Source organism: Toxotes jaculatrix, chromosome 3, assembly GCF_017976425.1.
Source record: "Toxotes jaculatrix isolate fToxJac2 chromosome 3, fToxJac2.pri, whole genome shotgun sequence".
In the NCBI taxonomy this organism is placed as follows: Eukaryota; Metazoa; Chordata; class Actinopteri; family Toxotidae; genus Toxotes; species Toxotes jaculatrix.
The window spans coordinates 3,216,734-3,238,607 of NC_054396.1; the positions used below are offsets into that span (position 1 = coordinate 3,216,734).

General features: G+C 41.7%; 1 protein-coding gene across 8 annotated transcripts in view; it reads left to right on the top strand.

Annotated features, from left to right (window-relative positions):
* The window catches only part of iqsec1b (IQ motif and Sec7 domain ArfGEF 1b), a 185,830-nt gene that overhangs the window by 144,571 nt on the left and 19,385 nt on the right, over positions 1–21,874 (top strand). For 7 of the 8 annotated variants that reach the window (XM_041033349.1, XM_041033344.1, XM_041033345.1 and 4 more), the window contains one exon: positions 21,342–21,621. In XM_041033349.1, the coding sequence (XP_040889283.1) occupies positions 21,342–21,621 (280 nt within the window). Of the gene's footprint in view, positions 1–14,754; positions 14,894–21,341; positions 21,622–21,874 lie in introns of those variants that run through there. The other variant, XM_041033347.1, reaches the window with a different exon arrangement.

Consider the following 21,874-nt stretch of genomic DNA (forward strand, 5'->3'; position numbering starts at 1 on the left):
TTTGATTTAATTCCAGGAACAAACTTGAGTGTTTCATACTTCACACTCCAGTTGGGTGGGTTTTACTACACTTGGCTCACAACTGCAAATAACAACACTAAATGAGCTTGAATTGAAAAATTGCAGTAATCACCACCCAACTCACCTAAGCAACTTGAACAACAATGAGAACTATTTACAAGCTCTGTTTGCTCAAAGACTTAGTTTTATTTGTTTCCCCAAAGCTGAATATCTTGTTTGGAGATGAAAAATCAGATCTTCATTGTTTAAACAGTTAAAGGCCCCAAATTCTTACAAGAGTATTGTTCTAAATATAGAGGCATTAAACTGCAGTAACGACATGGATTTACTTTTGAAGATCATGTTGGTAAGATACAGTTCTAATCTTTCAGATACAGTACCTTCCAACAAAATTGCAGGTTTAAATGTAGATATTTAAGACTGACTTACTGTGGTGATGGCAGCAGACCACAGAAATCAAAGTATAGCATAGACCAGAGCAGACTATACTGTGTGAAAGTGACAGCTACATGGGGGTGTTCTAAACACAACAGGAAGCTGGTTATTGTTTTTGCCACACTAATAAAGGTAAAAACCTTTAGAGCACAGTTGCTGCAATTTGTGTAAAAAATCACACTCTTTCTTGGAGCCATAACTCAGTGTCAGGCTAGCAATACCAGAGCTTGTCACATCTAAGAAGTCCTTCATGCTGAACACAAACACTGAATTAATCTTCAAATTGTGCTATAGCTGTTTCCAAGGAATGATGTCTTACAGTTCAGTATATTGATGACAAATTTAAATGGCTTTAGTCCAGTTCTGTTATCATCTGGTCATAATCTCTTTCCATGAAAAGGACCCATTACAGTGCTTTGCGGTGTACAGGTAACCTCAGGGGAAGCATGGGAGAGTAGGGAGGAGTGCTCCTCCTTGGAAATTACTTGAACACTGACAGGCTCTGTCAAGCCATTCAGTTGGCAGATGCCACATTCATCCCCTCAGGAGATTCTTGCAGTTCTGTGGAAAAGCATAATTGTCTTGGGAGGATTTTCACCTTTGGTGTCTGGCTGAGACACCAACTGGCATCTTCAAAAACAGTCAGAGATACAGTAGTCATCCGTGCTTACCATATCTCACTTTCCTTCACATCTCCACCTACCTGTTGAACTCAGGTTGACACATGGCTGGTGGGGACATGTGGGAGTCACAGCACTAAAAAGCTGTTGACGAATGGTTGAAATGAAGGCCCTCAACGGTAGTTTGTGGAAAATGATAACTGTGACGGAGCACGGAAATATTCATTCCTGTTCTTTTGGATATATTGTGCGGTTCATCTCCTCATCCTTAAAAGCAATTACTAGTCCTTTCTCTTCATGACATCCATATTTTTTTTTTTTAGCTTAGGGAAATAACTTCTGCTGACTGTCCAAATCATATTTCACTGGAATAGAAAGTTGCTGAGATGTTAGTGTTCTTCCTTGACATAAATGAATCTGATCCTGTCAGCCGTGCTTAGGCTGCGTATTACAGGTCCTCCAGGGTTATTTACCATATGGACATATAGATGAGGTAGGTTAACTTTCCACATAAGGCTTACTGTAATCCATTTAATAAATACAAGAATCATGAGAATCATTGTGAATCCTCTTCTCCGAAAAGCAGCAGTCATCACACATCTCACATCATGTACTGTGAGCTAATTTTCTATTCTTCCTCCGTAATGTTTATTTTATTCTACACTAGCGTAGCTTGCATGTTTGAACACCACCTTGCCTGAATGCCCAGATTTGTTATGTTTTGGAGGTTTGACAGAGAAAAGTCAACAGGAATTGGTAGGATGGGAATCATAACAACAATAGGTCAGTTTTTACATATAAATATGCAGTTTTAGCATTAATAGAAGATGCTGTTTTCTTTATTTTGAACATATCCTAGTCTTTCTGTTGTGTTTTTTATTCTGTCTGCCCTGGCAGCTGGTTGCTGGTTGGTTGCAGACTGTCACCTGACCAGTGCATGAGTCAGAATCAGACTGGGGAAAGACAGCATTGCAATGCAGAGTAAAGGACAATGATATGTGTATCACACTGACAGGGCTTTTGGACAAGTCTAAAGTGTTAAAGAAGTTACTAAGAGTCAAGAGTGAAGCTGTTTTAACTCTGTACACTGCCGTGTGAAATACTTACCACATACATCACTGACTCAGGGATGAGTGGCCTTCAGAGATACACTTGTAAAGCAGATGGCAGCGAAAATGCAAAATGTGAGGTGGTCAAGTCTCGACTACCCTTAGTACTGCCAATGACCTGGCCAAAAAGATGTGAATAAAAAAAAATGCTGCAGAACACAAAGTAATCTACGAAACAGTTGGCGAGGACATCAAATCAGAATCATTGCACTGCCCAACAGCTATCCCAACTAAAAAACAAACAAACAAAACACACAACTTGGGAATGGGATGAGACGGGAGTCATTCTTCCAGGATTGGGATAGGGTTTTTTTTTTTTTGTTTTTTTGTCATGTGATTGGGACAAGACAGGAGTATTTTTTGTGGGAATGGGATGGGAGTGAAAATCCATTCCCATGTCACCCTCTACTCTTGAGACACGGAGAGGAAGTGCGGGTTCAAAATGCTTAGCAGAGGTCACAGCTGAAGATGAAGTGTTCAAGGGGAGGCAAACAGATCTCTAAGGACAGGAAGAGTCAACCAGAGGCCTTTTCATCCAAGGTCTAAGTGCTAAGGATGTATTAACACACATAGTAAGTTTTGTAGCCCCTGCTTAGCCTCTGCTCCACCTAGATAAATACATAGATTCCTCTTAAATATAGTAGAACCAAATCTCCAGCACATGAATAGCAAACTATTTGCATATTGATAGCAAACTAATAGTATTTGCTGTCTGTTTCTGAACAGGTTGGTATGCATGAAGTGTACTGGGGACCTGTTTGTGTTGCTTATAAAGGCTAATATTGACAGTTTGGCCAGATGGGACTCACAATTAGTCTAATTACAAATGCTGCACAGACCTACAGGACAGAATACACTCAGCAACATGGATCGTAAATGCAAATGCGGTGTTTTTCAGCTGATGTCGCTAAGCACAATTTCAGGCGGGCCATTTATAAGCCTGCGTCAGCTAATTTATGTGAAGTAAATTATGCGAATTGACTCTTAACATATGGTAGAGCACTCTCTTTGAAATATTAGGGAATACACTCAGTGGAGGCAATGAATGGAAGTCATATGATTAGGCTACAGCATCAGTTTAATGTGTCTGTAATGTCTTGTAAGCTCTTTACTGAGAAGTGCATCAGGGCAGTCTCAGAGTGCATGGAGATCCTCTACAGTAACAGTTCAGCCGAATGAGCTAAAACCTCATTCTTACATGTTTGTTCACTCCTGACAAAACATTTTTATCTGCTATACATGCAACTTTCTTTACTAGATAATAATAATAATAATAAGAAGAAGAATAATAATAATAATAATAATAATAATAAGGGACTGTGCTTTCTTGTAGTTTGAGTTCACCCAAGGGTGTCTGTTAACAGGAAAAGAAGGGAGCTCTGGGTGTCATTAGACCCGTAATGTGAGAGCATGTTTTCCAGTAAATAAAAAAAGAGGACAATTTGGTGTGAGCTGAGTGACAGTCAGACTGATGTCACAACTAGAAGAGATAATTATAGAGGAAAACACAGCGTAGAGTTTCAGCTTTAGGAGGGTGTCAAAGGAAGCCAAAAATAATCCCCAATCAGCAAGGGTAATCAAGTGTGTCACACCAGGCTGCCACTCCCTTCCCCTGACAGGCGGGCACACACAGCCCGCACAACGCCGTCACACAACCTTTCTTCCATTTCAGCCTCACAGCTCTCCTTGGCAGAGGTGAAAACTCCAGCAGGAGGGCAGGGGGACATGCAGGAAAGAGAAAGGCAGTCTTTATTGCAGATGCCAACATCTACAGCACCCAGAGCCAGCGTGTAGACAGAGGTGCCTGTCCTTCAATAGACTCAGTGTGTGTTATACACCACAGAAAGAGAGGCGGGGCAGGGGCTGGCAGGCTGGGTGGTGCCTACTTACCACAATTACTAGAACCAGACCCACGTTCCACTGGAAGTCCATCAGTGTGAAGAAGAGGAGTGCTGCTGTTATTACCTGGATATTTGGACATCTGTCTGGAGTTTTAACTTCAGCTCCAGTCAGGGTACATTGGGTGAAGACAGGCCTGGAGTCAGCTGTACTTTATCTGAGCTTCTGTACAATGAAGGTGGGTTTATGTCTGTCATCCTCACAGTAATCTTCTTGGTAACCTCTGGCATCCATTTCAGCAGTTTTCTGCCAGACGTGCTGCTGTGCTCCAAAAAAGAAAGTGCTTTCTTTTTGCTGTAATACAGGATGACATTTAATTTTCTTTGTTAGTCTAACACCTTGCTTATTTCCATGTCTTTTCCTGTCCTGTCTGTAACATTTTGGGGGACTATCCTGTTAGGCCTGAACCAGATGGGTTTGGCTCTTCGTCTCGTGGTAGATAATTGATGCCCCCCCCAGTTCAGTTTTCAGTCCTCGCAACAGATGATGTACAGCTGCTTCTCCTCCTGAGCTCCCAATTCTTTTCCCTCATCTGGACAAAGAATCCCTGAAAGCAGCAGGGGCAGCAGGCACATCCATAGCCTGTCATGACCACTCAGCTAGGATCTCAGGCTGCATAATTTTGCCCTAATGGTCCTGCTCAGAGTGGACAGCAGAAGGTACTGCCCATCAGTCACTTTGGCAGCAGCACTGCACACTCCATGCCCATGATGAGCAATGGATGACAGGGAAAGGACGTAAAGAGGAGAGAGAGGAAGAAAGAGGAGGCAGGGAGGACCTATGAGGATTATGCAGTTAATTCAACCTTCCTCCATTTCTCTCTTTTTCCATGTTCACCCCTCTCCTGGTTAGTCTATCATACAACTGATATTTTGTCAGTGATGGTCAAGGTTGGGAGTTTAGACCCACACGTCCCACAGTGTCCACTTCAGGACACACTTTCTTATAGCGTTATCACAATAAGTGGAATTTAGGAAATTAAAAGCTGAACTTTTAATTCAGCGTTGAGTTGTATTTACGTTCAGTGGTTTCACCTAATGATCTTTGCAAACTGAAATTTAAGTTCACCTCTAGAGGGTGTAAATGTGCAAACAGCTGCAATAAGAAGAAAAAAGTTGGAACAGAGGGACACAGAAGTCTCCACAGAAGTGTGTGGAACATTCAGGGGAGTAAAAACTTGGCAGCATCAAACTCTTCCACTCCACCTGGAATTAAATCCCATTTCACCCAAACAGTTTGATGTACGTGGTGCCAGGAACAAACAATTTAACATATAGAGCTGACGACACACCAAAAACACTAAACCAATGTATTGAGTCAGATACGAGGTGTTTGTGTAGTTGTTAATCGCTGCTCCACAACCTTGGAACCTCAATAAAAGAGAGGAAAAAAATCCCATTAAAGCCTCAAACTGCATTTATAAATTCCTGCAAATGTGCAAAAGTTGCAACTTTGCTGTCCAACAAAGGAACCACCAACTCAGCATCTCAATGACTCTGTCTGGGTGACAGGCAAAAAGTATGGGAATAATCACACCAAACCTCTTGGATCTGGATTATTCAAACTAACTATTTAAATTTGTGTGAGTGTTTGTTTCTTTAATGTGGCACATATGGGCAAAATCAGGTGGCACAAAATGACTACAGTGAGCCAGCTGGGAAAATTTAACTTTCCCTCTTCTTCCAAGTCTACTTTATAGTCATTAGGACTCCAAGGTTTTATTGGTATAAGAAGGCAGATCTTAAAATTTGATACAGCAGCTTCTTATGCCTGGAAAGTTCAGTGCAATAAAAGGACAGGAAAGGACTAACAGCCTGGACAGATTCCCACAGTCAGTTATTTTCCCATGTGGTAATAGCTAGAATCAACACACGACATTAAATCTCACTTATGACAAGGTAAATTACAATAATGAGCTCACACAGTTGATTATGCCACTTAAATCTGTAACTTGATGAAATGACAGTTTGTCAAATTTGCCAAAAAATGACCTGTGTCCACTGTGGTTGGAGCAGCAGATAAGGAATGAGTGTGATTACATCCTTGATATTTGTAATTTTTATCATCCTGTTTCTCTGCAGCAGTGAACTGAGCAAAGAAGAAAAGAGGAGGTGATGATGAAGTGGTATTTTAAGTGTTCATGCCACAAACTGAGTTTAACTTGCTTAATCTTTTCCATTCCACTCTTATGTTTTTATGTTTTGTCTTCTCCTCCTTCACACATAACCGGTGTCCGGCCATTCTCAGACACAGACTGAGCACGCTCAGCCGGGCTGCTCTTCCAGGAATAGCAAAATGTTTATGAATACTAATGAAGCAGCAGCTCGTCCAGCCTCGCCTCAGGTCTACGTCATTACGAGGCTCTCATCTGCTTTCAGTGCAAACTAAACATGTCAGGACCTGTTGTGTCTCCCGTGTGAGGGGAAGGCGCGTCCTGCCTGCACATGACGGGTGATGAGTTGTTTGATAATGCTTCTGATTCAGCGCATGTTATCTTGTATTACAGGGTATGCTGAAATCTGATTGCTAAAGGAGTTTTCTATGGACAAAATATCAGTTTGTTGAACTTCCTGTGCCAGCTGATGATGCAGTGTCACGCTCTGTATCTTTGGAGGACATCTGAATAATGCTTCCTGTCTCGAATCATCAGATAGCATCAGGGTTCACTCGGATTGTCTGCACAGCATTCAGACCTGACAATAACAAACACAGAAGATAGAAACTGATGATAAAAACTCAACCCTGCTGTGGAACATAAATACAGAAAGTACAACACCAAATACAGAAAGTAAAACCAAGGACAATATAAGGATTTATGCTTGCGAAAACTCTCAGTACCATTGTTATGTCTGTCCATTAATATTATGTAGCCAGCAGCTGGTTCACTCTAGCTTAGCATAAACACTAGAAACAGCTAGCCTCTAAAGCTAGCATGTTAAACTTACATGTTAATTTGTGTGTTTAATCCATACAAAAGTTGAAGTCCACAAAGGACAAATTGTAGTTTTACAAGGGATTATGTGCTGGACTGTTTCTTGGCTAGTTGCTGACATTCACTTGAGTATCTGCTGGTTGCCTGGCAACCTCACAGTGATGGTAAGACTCAGTGATTATAAGGAGTCAAGAAATGGTACCTCTGGATGCACTGGTTTTTTAACCCTCAGACAGAGCAGGGCTAGCTGTTGTCCCATTTTAAGTCATGATGCTAAGCTATGCTAACCATCTCCTGGCTCTGTATATTTAACGAGAATGGTGTCGATCTATCTGACTCTTTGCAAAAAAGTGGATAGTGGTTAGAGATGATGGGGGTAGTGTCTAAATGTGTGGCCAGCATGCAGACACCAAATCACACTAAGGAAGGACAAAAAACCCTATTAGGGAAAACCAGTAGAAATTCCTGGTTAATACTAATATACTTAGGCTGATATGACGACAAAACAGGTATTAAATTTAATTTATATCCTGTGTGGCATAAAATGGTGTTGGCAACCCCTGCAGAAACCCTGTGTGCACATTGTTATTTGTAAACATCCACCGTTTACACTCTAACTTTCTGTTTAACTTTGACTAATGAACTTACTCTAATTGTGTACATCATTGTCTGTGTAATTAGGGATTATGATTATAACTAACAGCACAGGTGTGCTCAATTAAGGTTGTACCTTGTGGTTTCAATAATCTGACTAAACTCTGGGGTTGTTTATTGTCTTATCCTCTGGCTGCTCATGTTTCTTGCCCCATCAGACTTTGCTGTTCCCAGATTTCAGCTACTACTTGAGTGAGTACAATGATATCATACCTGATGGACATGATATCCAAAACTACAAAAATACAACCCAGGTTGTAAGAAACTCAAGCTATCCTTTAAATCTGCCTCAGCCTCTGCCTGAGACTGCTCAGTATTTACTACTCACGACAATGCTTTGGGTTAATGGTGTTGGTTCGGCACTAGAGCTTAAAGGCAGCTCAGGAACAGGATGGAGGCAGAGTTACGGTAGGAGGATTAGCAGAGATAAGCTGAATACTGCACCCTGGTCAGAGGGGCTGCCACAGCAGAGCATAAACAGTAGACAGATTCACTGCCATATGGTCATCAACAAAACATCAACTGTGTTTTCATCTGCCAGCTCCTGACTGTACTTGTTGACTTTATATAATGCATATGTATGATTGCATTTAATGGTGCTCAAGCACAGGATGCCTCTGTCCCTTTCTCCCTCTCTCTCTCTCTCTCTCTCTCTCTCTCTCTCTCCCTCCCTCCCTCCCTCCCTCCCTCCCTCCCTCCCTCTCTCTCTGGTGGTGAGGCTGAGAGGGCAGGGCCACCACCTCCCTCTGAAGGCCACACGTGGGTGGGTTCTGGGATTACAGGGTTGAACTGAACAGCTTTACAGCTGAAAGCAGACACACAGTCAGCCTGTTGGGCTGTGCCTGGGCCACGCTCAGTTTGGGGAGTGGGTGACGCCATTGGAGCCCGGCCAGAGCATGAGGGCAGTCACTGTCTAGATCTTTGTTTTCATGTCAAAATGAACTTATTCCCCAGTGTCTGTAAACAGAACATGATGCTGACTCAGAGGATAATTATAAATGTACTGGCGTGTTGTTGGTGTGCCCTGCACACTTGTGAAAACACTACAGCCTTCAGTCCAAGTTGGTGTAGAGTAATGGAAAACAGCATTTATGGCTCTATGGCTGGCTCTAAATTGTTGTTAAGTTTCTTAACTGTTTGTGTACATTTAGTTCTGGCTGATAATTAAGGTGAAGTGGATTGTAAAAGAAATCAGGTCAAATACAATGTCATATTTAAAGCTGCAACAAACACACTCTAAAACCAACCCTGAAAACCAAATTTGCTGCTTGGACTACATTCACTGATTACATTCACTGGACTGGAATTTATTTGCTTAAATTCCAGTCCATAAAGTGTTTTCATCCTGCATCCCATGTATGATCAGGTTTAGCCTGATAAAACACGTGTTAACATTAGAGAATTAGGTAGGTCTTGGTTACACATTTCAAAAGTAAACACATCCTGTCTTTTCAACCAAGACCATGCATTCATAGTGATGCATGTATGTTCTGGACATAATGCAGAATGAGTATTGTTCAGTATTGCTATTAACAATGTGACATAATTAATAAAATATCCCCATGCTTTGTTTAGCTGCACCGTACTCCAGTTCTTCAGTCGTATTTTTGACAGAGTTGTGTTGCTGCCCCTGTTGGTCAAAATTTTTGCTGTCATCACCAGTAGCTACATGTCTCAGGATAGAAATGTTAAGCATTATAACTATTATATCTATTACAGTCAGCCAACTCATATGGTAGGCGTTGAAGAGTATGTACACTGCTGATGTTTGGCATCTAGGCTCTGACCTTGTCAACACCACCACTCCACCAAGGAAGGTGGACTCAGGTGGATGCTGGGGTGGAAGTGGAGCTTTTGAAATGTGAATAGCAGGATTTGCTACATGAATGATTTGGTACCATGTAACTGCACATTTGTCAGAGCTCCCCGTTCCCTCTGCGTGATGACTCTCAGCAAGCTAATCAGCGCGGCTGTTGTTTTCAGCTGCAGACTGTAGCATCTGGGGAGGTGGACGTGCAGACACATTTGTCTCCAGCTAGCCCTCTCAAACAAACTGGTCAATTTACTTGCCAAGCAGAGCAGAAAATGCAGTGTCTGTCAGTGACTCTATTTTTGTCCCTGCTGGATGAGAACCAGTCTCATGCAATATGTGAAATCCATCACCACTGTGGGAGTGGCACGTTGTCACCCTGAATGTTGAAGGAGGTGGAGAGATTTGGACATTGTAGATGTAGGCAAAAGGGGGTGTTGGAGGAGGGTAGGGTCTTAAATGGTGACCATAGTTATAGACCAGATCTGTGACACCCTCCGTCTGGCCCACTGAGGAGCCGGAACTGATGTAAGGATTAATACTAGGATGAGGGATCCTGTTGTTTCCACTTTGGAGTCTAGACAGAGTGTGACAGGTGTGTCTGTAACACAAGCCCTTAAAAGAGCCATCCAGTGTTGAGTTGTCTCTCTGCAAACTCACTTTGAAAGCACAGAATTATTCAGCTACTCAGGAAGGACCAGCTGCATTATGAATTCCTTAGTGGCTTTTCCAGTGTGATCAATAGATAATAAACACATGACAAAGCACATAACAATCAGTGCAGTGGTATGGACACAAATAATCTGACTATAAACAAAGAAAAGCAATATTTATCTGAAACTGTTACCAGCACCTTAACTATCTTACTTGTATTAAAGTCATATTCATAGACTATATAACTCAGGTATGTTATTAGTTATTTCTGTCATGTACACAGCCCTGTCTGGTTTCAGCAGGTGTTGTCATTCTACACACGTACCTCAAAGGTCATGAGGGGAACCTGATGCAAAGTGGTGTGTTTGAAAACCAGCAGCATAGTTAGCAGTGGTGGAATAATAAGACTTGTTATTTTGGAAAAAAAAAATAATAGACAGCTTTTACAGCTAACACTGTGGGTGATGAAGTTTATGTTTAGAGCCTCTGAATACAAATCAATCAGTCTGAAAAACCATAAGCACTAACAAACAACTTTTATACTCTACACCAGTGATTCCCAGCCAGGGATACTGCAGTGTCTTGGGGGCATGCAGAAAGACTGAAAAAATAAAAAATCAATTTGAATAAAAAATATATTTTCCCAAATGGAGTCATCTGCAACAACTTCTGTTTTCACATAAGAGTATGTGAAAACTTGTTGAAATAAATATTGGTGTTGACAAAGGGGTACTTGAGTTCATCTGACAGTGCATGAGTGTACATCTGACTAACAAAGTGATTTGACAATGCAGTTTGACATTTTAGTTTCAAGTCTTGGTGTCAACGTGTAAGGTTGCCAGGGAACCAATGGAAACACTGCACAGAAGCTCTAGACAAACAGAGAAACCACAAATTGTTGTTTTTAACCCTTTGTGTCCAGATTAAATAAACCAGATATGTCTTAATTAGTGATCTTTTGACCAGTAATTTTTAAGCTAGTTGTCATGACAAGGACATATGTCTTTATTCTATGCCCTCCCCACAGGGGTGCCCCAAGGCTGAGTGCTGGGGCCCCCTTTTCTTTGAAATATACACCACCTTCTTGGGTCTAATTATCCACTCACATGGCTTCTCACATCACTGCTAATCAGATGACACACAACTATACATCACCACCAGATGACCCCACGGTCTTGCTGTCAATCTTGGCATGTGTCTCAGACATATCCACATGGATTAAGGAATGCCACCTTCAGCTAAACCTCTCTAAGACTGAACTCTTATTCATCCCGGCCAGTCAACCTCTCCATCACAATATCAGCATCAAAATCTCCTCTTCAACTCTCACCCTAACCAAGGTTGTGAGTAAACTGGTGTCATGTGTGATGACCAGCTATCATTCTTTGATCATGTCGCATCTCCCACTCTCTCAGTCATGCCTCTTTGCATGATACACCATAAGAAAAATCATGCCTTACCTGACAAAGTCTGCCAGCCAGCTCTTGGGACAGGCCATGGCTATCTCTCGATTTGACTACTGCAATGCCCTTTTAGCAGGCTTCCCTTCACACGCAGTGAATCCCTTACAGATGGCCCAGAATGGTCCAGTGTGTCTGGTTTTCAGTCACATCACTCTGCTGCATAACCTCCTCTGGCAATCCATGGCAACCCGCATCAAATTCAAGTAGTCACTAATACTTGCCTACAGAATGACTTCTGGGTCTGCACCCATCTACTTGAACTCAGTCTACCAGGCTTATTCAAGATTCAAGAGTCTTTATTGTCATTATGCGAACATAACGTTTTGCAGAGACTCGCGTCTTTAAGGCACACATATAAATAAATAACACAAATACTTAAAAAGAAAGGAACACTTATGAAAATATAAACACAAAGTAGAGTAAGTAAAGTAAAAAAGTAGGTAAGTAAGTAATAAAGTGCAGCTTAGTGCCAGTCCAGTGTATGGAATGCTGTGAGAATTTGATTGTGTTCTGTGTGGTTGTCAGTATCAGCAGGGGTGTGTGTGTGTGTGGAGGGGGGGCATGTTTGAGGGTCCTGTAGGGGGATGGGATGTGGGTGTTTTCACTGTGGTGGGGCTATTGCTTTTACAGCTCTGGGGAAGAAGCTGTCCCTGAGTCTGTTGGTGCTTGTTTTAATGCTCCTTCTCAGCCATTCTCCAAAGAACATCACCTGGCATTGCCATCCCTGCATAGAAGACAATCACAGTCAAGACTGTTCGTGTTTGTGGTTCCCCAATGGTGGAATGAGATGCCAAATTTTGTCAGAGCAGGGGCACTTTTCTATCTTCAAGAATCTCTTGAAGACTCATTTCTTCCGAGAACACCGCCTCTCCTAACACCTCTAAAACCCTAACATGCCTAACTAGCACTTGCTGTGCACTTTCAATGCACTTCTTTACCTGAGCTCCTTGAACCTTGCCTTATTGAATAGATTTAGTGCTTACTTACTTACTTCAAAGTCTCCTACTGTACTGATGCTTCAGTGTTGTCCCTCCATTGTAAGTCGCTTTGGATAAAACTGTCTGCCAGATGAGTAAATGTAATGCTTCCCTGGCTCCAGCTCCACACTTAACGCACAGACATGAGAGTGGTATCAATCTTTTTATCTAACACTCAGCTAAAAAGTGAATAAGCAAACAGTGCATTCAAAGAGTATTCTGACCCTTTCACGTTTTTCACATCACAGCCTCATGCTAAAATCATTTAAATTCATTTTTTCCTTCATCGGTGCACGCTCAGTGGCTCATAATGACAAAGCAAAAACAAATTTTACACATTTTTTGTAAATTTATTAAAAAGGAAAAACTGAAAGATCACACTTACATTAGGACCCTTTGCTATGACACTTGAAATTTAGCACAGGTGCTTCCCCTTTCTAATAATTAGTCTTGAAGACTGAATTATTCTTTAAATGTAAAAAAACAAAAACAAAACCTTAGCTTACAATCATCTCATACTGTAAACAAACTTGGTTTATTGGTTTACTGATTGTTATTACTAACATTAATGGGGGTGAAAGTAATGATGCAGTGACCATAATCTTACTGCAGTTCAGTTTTACATTTTAATATATTTTAAATTTGTCATTAAGCCATGGTTTGTTGACCGGTGTCTCCCCTCCAGCATTTGCCACAGATTTAGTCTCATCTGTGAGGTAAAAATACATCACATCTCTCCTAACTACTGTCTGTACAGTCTGGCTATTCACTGTCGAGACAGAGATGAAGAGGACAAAAATAACCCAAGGTCTGATCAAAGGCAGCTGTCTCAAACTGTCCCCCTCTGCATTCAAACAGATGCAAGTGGGTGTTAACTGATGCAGCTTTACGTTAAGCTTCACAGTCATGATTAATGCTAAAGGAAACAACTGGCTTAGATAGCACTGGGCTTGACTTAATGTTTAAACTGTGTCTACAGTTTAAACTGTGTCTACCTGATCATCAGGGCCAGGGATCAGCACTTTTGATCCAGCTTTGGTCTGTGCTGAGGTCACACAGTAGACACAACTGTCTACTGGATAATGAGCTATAATCAACTCTACATTCACTGTATTTGTCTCTGCTGCACTTTAAGTGAACCTTCACCATATGGGAGACATTTTGATCCTTTTTATTGAGCTATGTAATGACCCATAAGAGAGGCATTCTGCACCCAGTCCCTAGTTCCTTCTTACTTATTATATACTGTAATTAGGATTATTTTCCACATCATGTACGGTCATTAAGAATTTGTTTTCTTGGGGCAAGTATGTAGTGTAATTGTATAAGCTTCACTAGAGGTTACAGTGCAGAATAAGACATTATGAGGACCTTACAGTCATGGCAGATCTTTACTGAAACTAAACCTATTAGCTCTGTTATCATACTACTTTACGCTGTATGGTTGCCTTGGCTGATAGCATCTTTGGTCCACTTGATACACGCCCATTGTTTGGATAATGATGTCATTAGGCTGTACTGGACAGGCCCCTCATCTCTTCACATTTTGGGACGAGGCAGGGGAATAGGAGTGGGGGGGAATCACCCTAAGCATCAGCATAGAGATGGGAGGAGATGTGAGTCAGACATTCCCTATTAACTTGTTTGTTTAAAGCATAGCGTGGCAAGTCAACTGGCCAAGCAGCTGTTGCTTGTTCTGCATTGTCTGTTACAGGACCCTTAGTAGTGATAGGATCATTTTAGGCGCTGTTTTTAAGCCTTTGATCAGCAGTAGTAAAGTGGAGATTATCAAACACTGTGTATGTCCTCCATATGAAGCTGAGGGTTGACATCTGAGGACAGTTGTACCAATGTAAAGCTCACATTACTGCAGCCATACCTCCTCAGTCGCAGCAGCTAAAATGGTATATCCAGGGGTTTTCCCAGGCTTCACCCTTGCCTCTAGCTATTAATAAAGCCTCCAGGGCTTGCTCTCTCTCTCTCCCATTTTTACTTCTTACTTGTTGCCCCTTCCTGTTTAAGACCCTCATGATCTGTGGGACACCAGTATTCCTGCTGCCATACGACCCAATTTCCTATGGAGGAATTCCCTCCCTCTTCCTGAGAACGCCCCTCCTTGCTAGGCTGAAAGAAGGCCAGAGCTGGAGTGGTATCCGAACTGTGCGGTTAGACTGTGAAAGCTACATTTAGCCCAGGGATGGAGTGACAGAAATCAGGGTGGCGATGGGTCTGGTCTAGGGTCTCAGAGGGCAACATGTGGTGTCTGCAGTGTACCTCTGACAGGACTCAGTCCTTACTGGAGCTGGAATCAGACAGCTGGTAAGCTCAGCCTTGAGTGTATGTGTGCTGGTGCTGTATGTAGAAGTAGATACTTGTAATAGTTGTTTGGCATGCACTTACTGACTCTGCTCTGGATTAGCCTCGTGGAGCAGGTCGTACATTTCATTAATGTTCACTCCTTTATTCGGGCACTGCTGCAAGACTCAACTGAGATCAATTGACAAAGCATTTACTAATGTCCAACAAAACTGCTGTTACTTTTTATTGGATAAATTGTCTTTAATGCAGTGGATTTTGTGCCACAGAACAGAGCTGCTGATGAAATTCACAAGGAGCACACTTTGTGTAAACTTCATTAGCGATGCAGTAAAGGTTGATGCTTCATTGATGAGCCAGTAGTTGGTTTTCCTGCTGCGTGCCAAGCAAGTGAATGCTGCTGAGTCAAATTTTACAGTTCTTCATCCAGTGCCCTCTAACTCATATTTAATCAGCTTTAGCTGATTCTATGAGTTACTCACTTGAGAAAAACAGTCAGTGTTAATACATAGCGAAACAAAGAAAACCAGAAGAGGCAGGTTGTGTGTCTGAGTGGCAGGTCAGACTAATTAATTCATCACCGCGGAGTGACACAGTGAGAAGAAGCTCCACTTGAAGAGCCGCTCAGCGGCACAGGGAGGGCATCTCCAGAGGAGGTGCTGACACCAGAGCTGTCCTCACATCACCTGCCCCCTCCTCTGGATCCATCGCACCACCTTCCACTACAAACACATCATTAAAATTCTATCAGCCGGCAATTTATGCACTGTCATGAAACACTGCAGCATTTTGTGGGTTTTTGAATTGAATAGGTGGCTGTAACATGAGGGAAGGTGAAGTGCTCACCCTTTTATGTGGGTGTAATCATTATAAAGATTTGCTGATATCACTGTTAAGGCCTGATGTTTGAAAATCACATTTGGGACCATTGTTTGATGGCAACCTCAAAATAGCAGAGATGGGTTACAGTTTTAAAGGGCACTCCACCAATTTTACATGTCAAAGTCAATTTACTAGGCAAGGGGAATTGTCAGCTTGTGAAAGCAGTTGGATAATGTCTTCTGTGGCTCTGGAGGAGCTCTGTCAAATCTGAGTAAATTAACCAGTGTTGTGGAGTTTGAAAGAAGTGGTCGTTTACCACACAGGGAGGGTCTAACAAAAAACACTATTGAGCTGCAATAACGGCATTGATCCAGAGTTTTTAGAGTTTAACCCATCTCAATTTTGACCATTTTTGAATATGCCTCCAGCTGGCTGTTTCCCAGTGCTTACACACTAGTGACCAATAATTCTACTGACAGCTGGACTGTAGATAAAGTAACTACTTACCCCACTTTCTCCAGTTAGCTGCAATTGTGGCACACTGTAACATTCACAGGTTGAGGAAGTGTAAAGGCAAACTTAAAGCCAGATTTGTGGTTGACACAAGGCATTAATGGGAGTCCCATTGCATGTACCCATAGCGTGGGCTTTGTTTTATATTTCAGTGTGGAATTTCACCCATCTTCACCACCGCAACACTAGATAGTTGTATCCTACGTGATCCTGTCCAGAGTAACTGTTTCACTTCATGTTGTGATTTAGAGCAACAGTGGGCCACACATATGCTTACAGTGTATAACTGCCATTACTGTTCACCCAGGTAAATTCTATTTTACTTTGTCTCACTGCTGAATAAGAGATTACTCTGTGCAGTTGTCATGTTTGTGTTCATTCATTCACCCTCATAGAGTGGCAATCACAGTGAGCGGAGGGTTTGCAGGTGAAATGCCTTCAGTAAATGTGTGAGCAGACCGCTGAATCTTTTATTTAGATTCTTATTGTCTTCACTATGAACAATCTCCACCAGCAACAGAAACCCAGCAGCGCATGCTGACCAATCACAGCTCTGTATCTCCATTGCTCTGGCGGGTAGTATCATGTTCCCCTGGACGCACAACTATATATCAAGCTTAAGAGAACACAGAGCAAAGAGAGACACTGAGCAAGTGTCCAAGGGTCTGAGCAAACACAGAGCAGAGAATCTGAGAAAGGTTATAGTGGTACATTGAAATGGCTGAAATAGAGAACAGTCCAACCATACATTTATTAATCACAGAATAGATTTTTGTTTTCTCAAACAATTCTTTGTGTTTTGTTCTCTTCAAAGAATACCATAAATGCATTCGGAGTTTTTCTGTGCTCAAAGCGCTGCATCATATGCTCAAAATTCAGGCACCAATAAAATTCCACACATAAGTTCCCCAAAATTACATTTGGATTTGTCACTTTAGGAGGATAAGATTGTCTTCCAGTGGCTGTAACCAGCACCAGAATGAAATTAAGGCAAACAGGCTCAATCCACAGGATCTTAATTAGCCATGATGGGAAGTACTTTACCACTGCAGTGACTTCAGAGTCATTTAAACTGATGAAATGAGAGTGTTTATACATAGGCATCCTGCCCTGATGCTACAAGTGACTTTTTTCAATTAGTCATTGGCATTATTTTTCTTAAAACACTCGTCGTTGTCTTGAGTTGGCCTATGGTCTGTCTTCATGTAGCTTTGTAGTACAATGTTGTGATACTGTGTCAAGTCAAGATAAAACAGAAACCTTTTTTTCTAATATTGTTATGATGGCATTTTGTTATGTCAGTGCATAGCAGCCCCATTTTGTGTCCATGTGAGGATTGGCATCTTGAACTACAGCCTCTCATTTCTTCTCCTCTGCCCTTTATATTCATTTTGCCTCTGATTTAAAATGGAATTTTTTGGGGTCGAAAGATATTAATTTTAATGAGCCGGGATGAATGCTTGGCACAAACAGTTAGTCCGCGGGTCTGACCAAAGTCATCCCTCTCTCTCATCCTCTGTGTATTCTAAGGGAATTGGATCACTTTGACTGTTGGGGTGACTCAGCCTCTGTGGCACAGGAAGAAGAATGGGTTCATACATATCGAAATTTAAAGTCTCTTATATTTTGCTACAGATGGTTGTCCTCAGCCACACTCCCTTGTTTTGATGAGGCTGTTTGTCTTTATTGTTTGGATTTCAAGATACACTGCATACCTCTTAATTGTGTAACTAAGAGCAGAACAACTTGTTCAGTAACCATAAAGCAACATACGCATCTAAGCGAAGACATAAACATGCTTGAAGTGCTGTCATAGTTTCGGTCTGCATTCCTAGAGGCGTCTGCCTACTCTTGCTTTGAACTGAGTGCTAAGCCTCTCTCCATCTAAACAAATGGGTATTTCCAATTAGACATCCTCTGCTGGAGCAGATGTATTACAGCCCACCCTTCAGTCTAATTAAAGGACTCTCTCTGATTAGATTGTTCCTTTTTAGAATTAAAAATATGTTGAGGATGCATGGGGAGAGGGATGAGGATACATTTAGGGTTTTTCTAATGAGCATCAAGTGTCCATTTTGGAAAGAGGGGGCCATTTTCTGCGACATGTCGGCCCATGACACTCTCAGCCTACCTCACTGTGACTTTGCTGGAAGGCAAACGTCCACCACACGAAACAACAAAAGTTGTTTCAAATGGCTTTGCCAAATAACTACTACAAATGTAACATTTCTGAAGTACAATTAGACAAAAGTTACAGAAAAATAATAAAGAGAGTAGCAGAGCAATTTATATATATTTTTTAATTATTATCTCAAGGCTCCTCATTTTCGTTTTATGACCCACTGGTGGGACCTCAAACCCCAGGTTGGGACGCACTGGTCTGGATAAGGCCACCCACTTCAAATGTTAAATTGCCATAATTATGCCTCAGAAGGGCCAAACTGCTCCTGCCATTAGGCCAGAAGGTGCATTTCGTCAGTACTGTCGTCCCCTATAGGTCGTCTATCCAAGCAGCTTATTTCAAACCATAGTTATGTTTTTTTATTCGGTGACCTCTACCAGTTGTAGCAGTTATGACAGGAACAAATATTAGGTAACATTGGTGATGTTGTATTAATAGCGATAAAGTCTGAGTAGGAAGGAGGTCAGGGTGGATTGGTAGGACAACAAAACGCACAACTATGTGTTGTAACTATGATGTCAGAGGTCCAGCACACTTCAAATCTCTTTCCTATTAAAGGTTTTATTTTAGCCTTAATTATCTAACCTTGACACATTCTCCCGCAGAGGTTTAGGTACCAGACAAGGTTATGTAGTGATAGATGTCTGTGGATGGTTGTCCTTGCTTTGAGCCTTCTCACTTCATCCATCAGCTGATGACAAACAAAGTGAAATGATATTGATTGCATTTCACTAAAAAGTTGCTTTAAGGCAGCAAAGCTCACATTTCCACCATAGATTTAAACTGGCAAGATGAAGTTCAGGAAATCAGCTGTCGGGAGTCCATAGCTACGTAAAAGCATCACCTCGCTCCTGGCTTTTTTTTTTTATGAACTGCGGACATTTCTCTCTCTGACTGTTCTGATACAAGGTCAGATGTTACACAGACAGCATTTGGCCTGTATCCTATAATAAGAAGTCATTGTTTTCTGCTTTCTTATGGTGGCATTGTAAATTACTGCTGTGCACAGCAAATCGATGAAGTATGCTGTACTCACACTCACCATACAAACCACCTGTCAGGTAATATTTGGCGTACACCTCCAGAGCTAGATGTTTAATGTTCAAGGTTCAAGGTTCTCTCCCTTCTCTGTCTGCTCTTACAGTGCAAATGGGTCACACAATATTCACTTCTCATGTACAGTGACAGTTGTTTTACTTCTTATATATCTTGTATACTTTTGTAATATTTGGGCATTTGTTGCTTATTTTTTCTATAACATAAAAATACCAGCTTAACACTGAGAATCAAATACAGGGATTCTGCCATAACTGGGACTGTTGTATGTGTACTGTATATTACTTGGTGGGGTATATATCCTAAGATTATAAATTTGTCAGCTGTCTGGATGTTGCCATAGTGTTTATACCGTGGTAGCTACAACTTAAATACACACTTACAGACCAAATCGAGGAGCAGGGCTGCTTTATTATAATATTGCTTTTTTAAAATCAGTCAGTGTAATGAAATAGATTGCTCTGTAAGGTATTTAAAGGTGGGCACCCTCTCTTCCGTCTGAGAAAATATGATGTCGTTAGGGTTATTTTGGCCCATGCTATCTCAGCTTGGGTTTTGAGGCTTTAGTTTTTTTCTAACAGAAAGCATGTGTTACAAATTATTGGCATCCGATGTTACAATTTTTTATCATTCTTTTTAATCTGACTCTTCTAAGTCCCCAAGTTTTATGCAAGTGCAATAATAAGTCACTGGAATAAATGAACAATAAAGCAAACCAAGTGTAATAACTGAAGGCAGTGATTGTGACGTAATCTGTCATCTGTGGAGATGTATCTGTAACATCCATACTGTGTCTTAGGTGTGTGGTGTCATGTGTAGAAGTAATCTCAGCAGTTTAATACATGACTAAGAGTGGTTCCTAAGATGTAGCCACTTTGACTGTGTGCTCAAACTGTCCATCTTGAGTGGACAATGTGTATTCACTTTGGCTCAGGATATATTCAGATGTCTTCCTTGTTCTCATGTCAGCAGTTCCTCTTTGCTGAGCTGGCTTCTGAATTTAATTGAAGTTTCTTCATACAGTATAATATTCATATTAATCTTCTTATATTGGCATCCAGCTCTGCCTCTGTACAAATAAAAAGGCTTAACTTCTCCAAATCAAGGCTTGTGCCTCTGGAGAGGGACTGCTTGTTATTTCACACATTCAAACAGCAGTCAGATCAGGTTGCTGTCTTGTCTTCCAGTAAAAAACACCTTTGATTCCTTAAAGTAGTAGTTACTCAGACGTCTCCAGGTACCACAGCACAATGCACTTCAGCCCTCTCGGCTAATCACAACAGTCTTAAGAGGTGTGGAGGAAGTGAACAGATGCAGTTGACATTTAGCTGCTGCAGTCTGCCGTGCCATAGCTGGTTGTTGCTCAACACCCATGGGGTTTTTCCAATCATCTGTCCAGGTTAGTGTTTGTGCTCCTGTGAGCACACAAAGATCCTTATTGATCTTAATATTCAAGGCGCCGCTTCACACACTTTAATCACTCTTGACATTGTGTTGCCTTGTTTTTGCTGAAAGAGTGAGTTGCTGATTAAGGCACAGCGATTTCAGTGTTTGTTGAGCTTTATGTGGCTCTGTGGTATTCATAATTTATTCATAGCCACTTAATTTCTTCTAATCGAGATGCAGTGGTTCAGTCTTATAGCTGCTTAGGATGATTTGAGGTATTTTCTGCGTTCTGAAGGAAATGTGTAAACACAACAGGCAGAACTCAGACTGTTGCTATAAATTGTCTCACTCATACTTATACCCTGCCAGCAGTATCAAAGTTCACTTCTTCCAGCTGTCACGTGCTTCTTGCTGAAACACAAAGCAATGGGAGTCAGGAAAATGACTCAGCAGACTAACCCAGTGTGCTGCGTGTGGCTCTGTGTGTTACAGTGTGGAAGGTGATGCTCCAGGCAGTGAGGTGGGTGCCTCTGTGGACCCAAGTGGTGGCTACAGTTGCGTTCCAGTGACCCACAGTGGCGGGCTCGGCCCCGACCACCTGGACAGCCAGTTCTACGGACACATCTTGCTGCCTGGCCACCCGCGGCCCCGCCGACCCAAGCTCCAGCACTCCCAGTCCATCCTCCGCAAGCAGGCAGAGGAGGAGGCGATCAAGCGCTCCCGCTCGCTGTCAGAGAGCTATGAGCTCTCATCAGACCTACAGGACAAACAGGTGAGCATGGGGGTGAGACACACAAAGCTGGGCACAACTTCCATTTGTAAACACCTAATGCAGGGCTGAGGTATAGGTTTGAAACAATACAAGAATATTAAAAAGAACATTTTTCCAAGAGATATATATATCATGATAAAGAAAATGTATACAAATCATATGTAGGCAATTGTCACCTGACCCTGCATTTCCCCTTAACACTAACAAGCATTAAAGCACCTTTTAGGTTATTGTTTTGGTTGTTGCTGTTCTG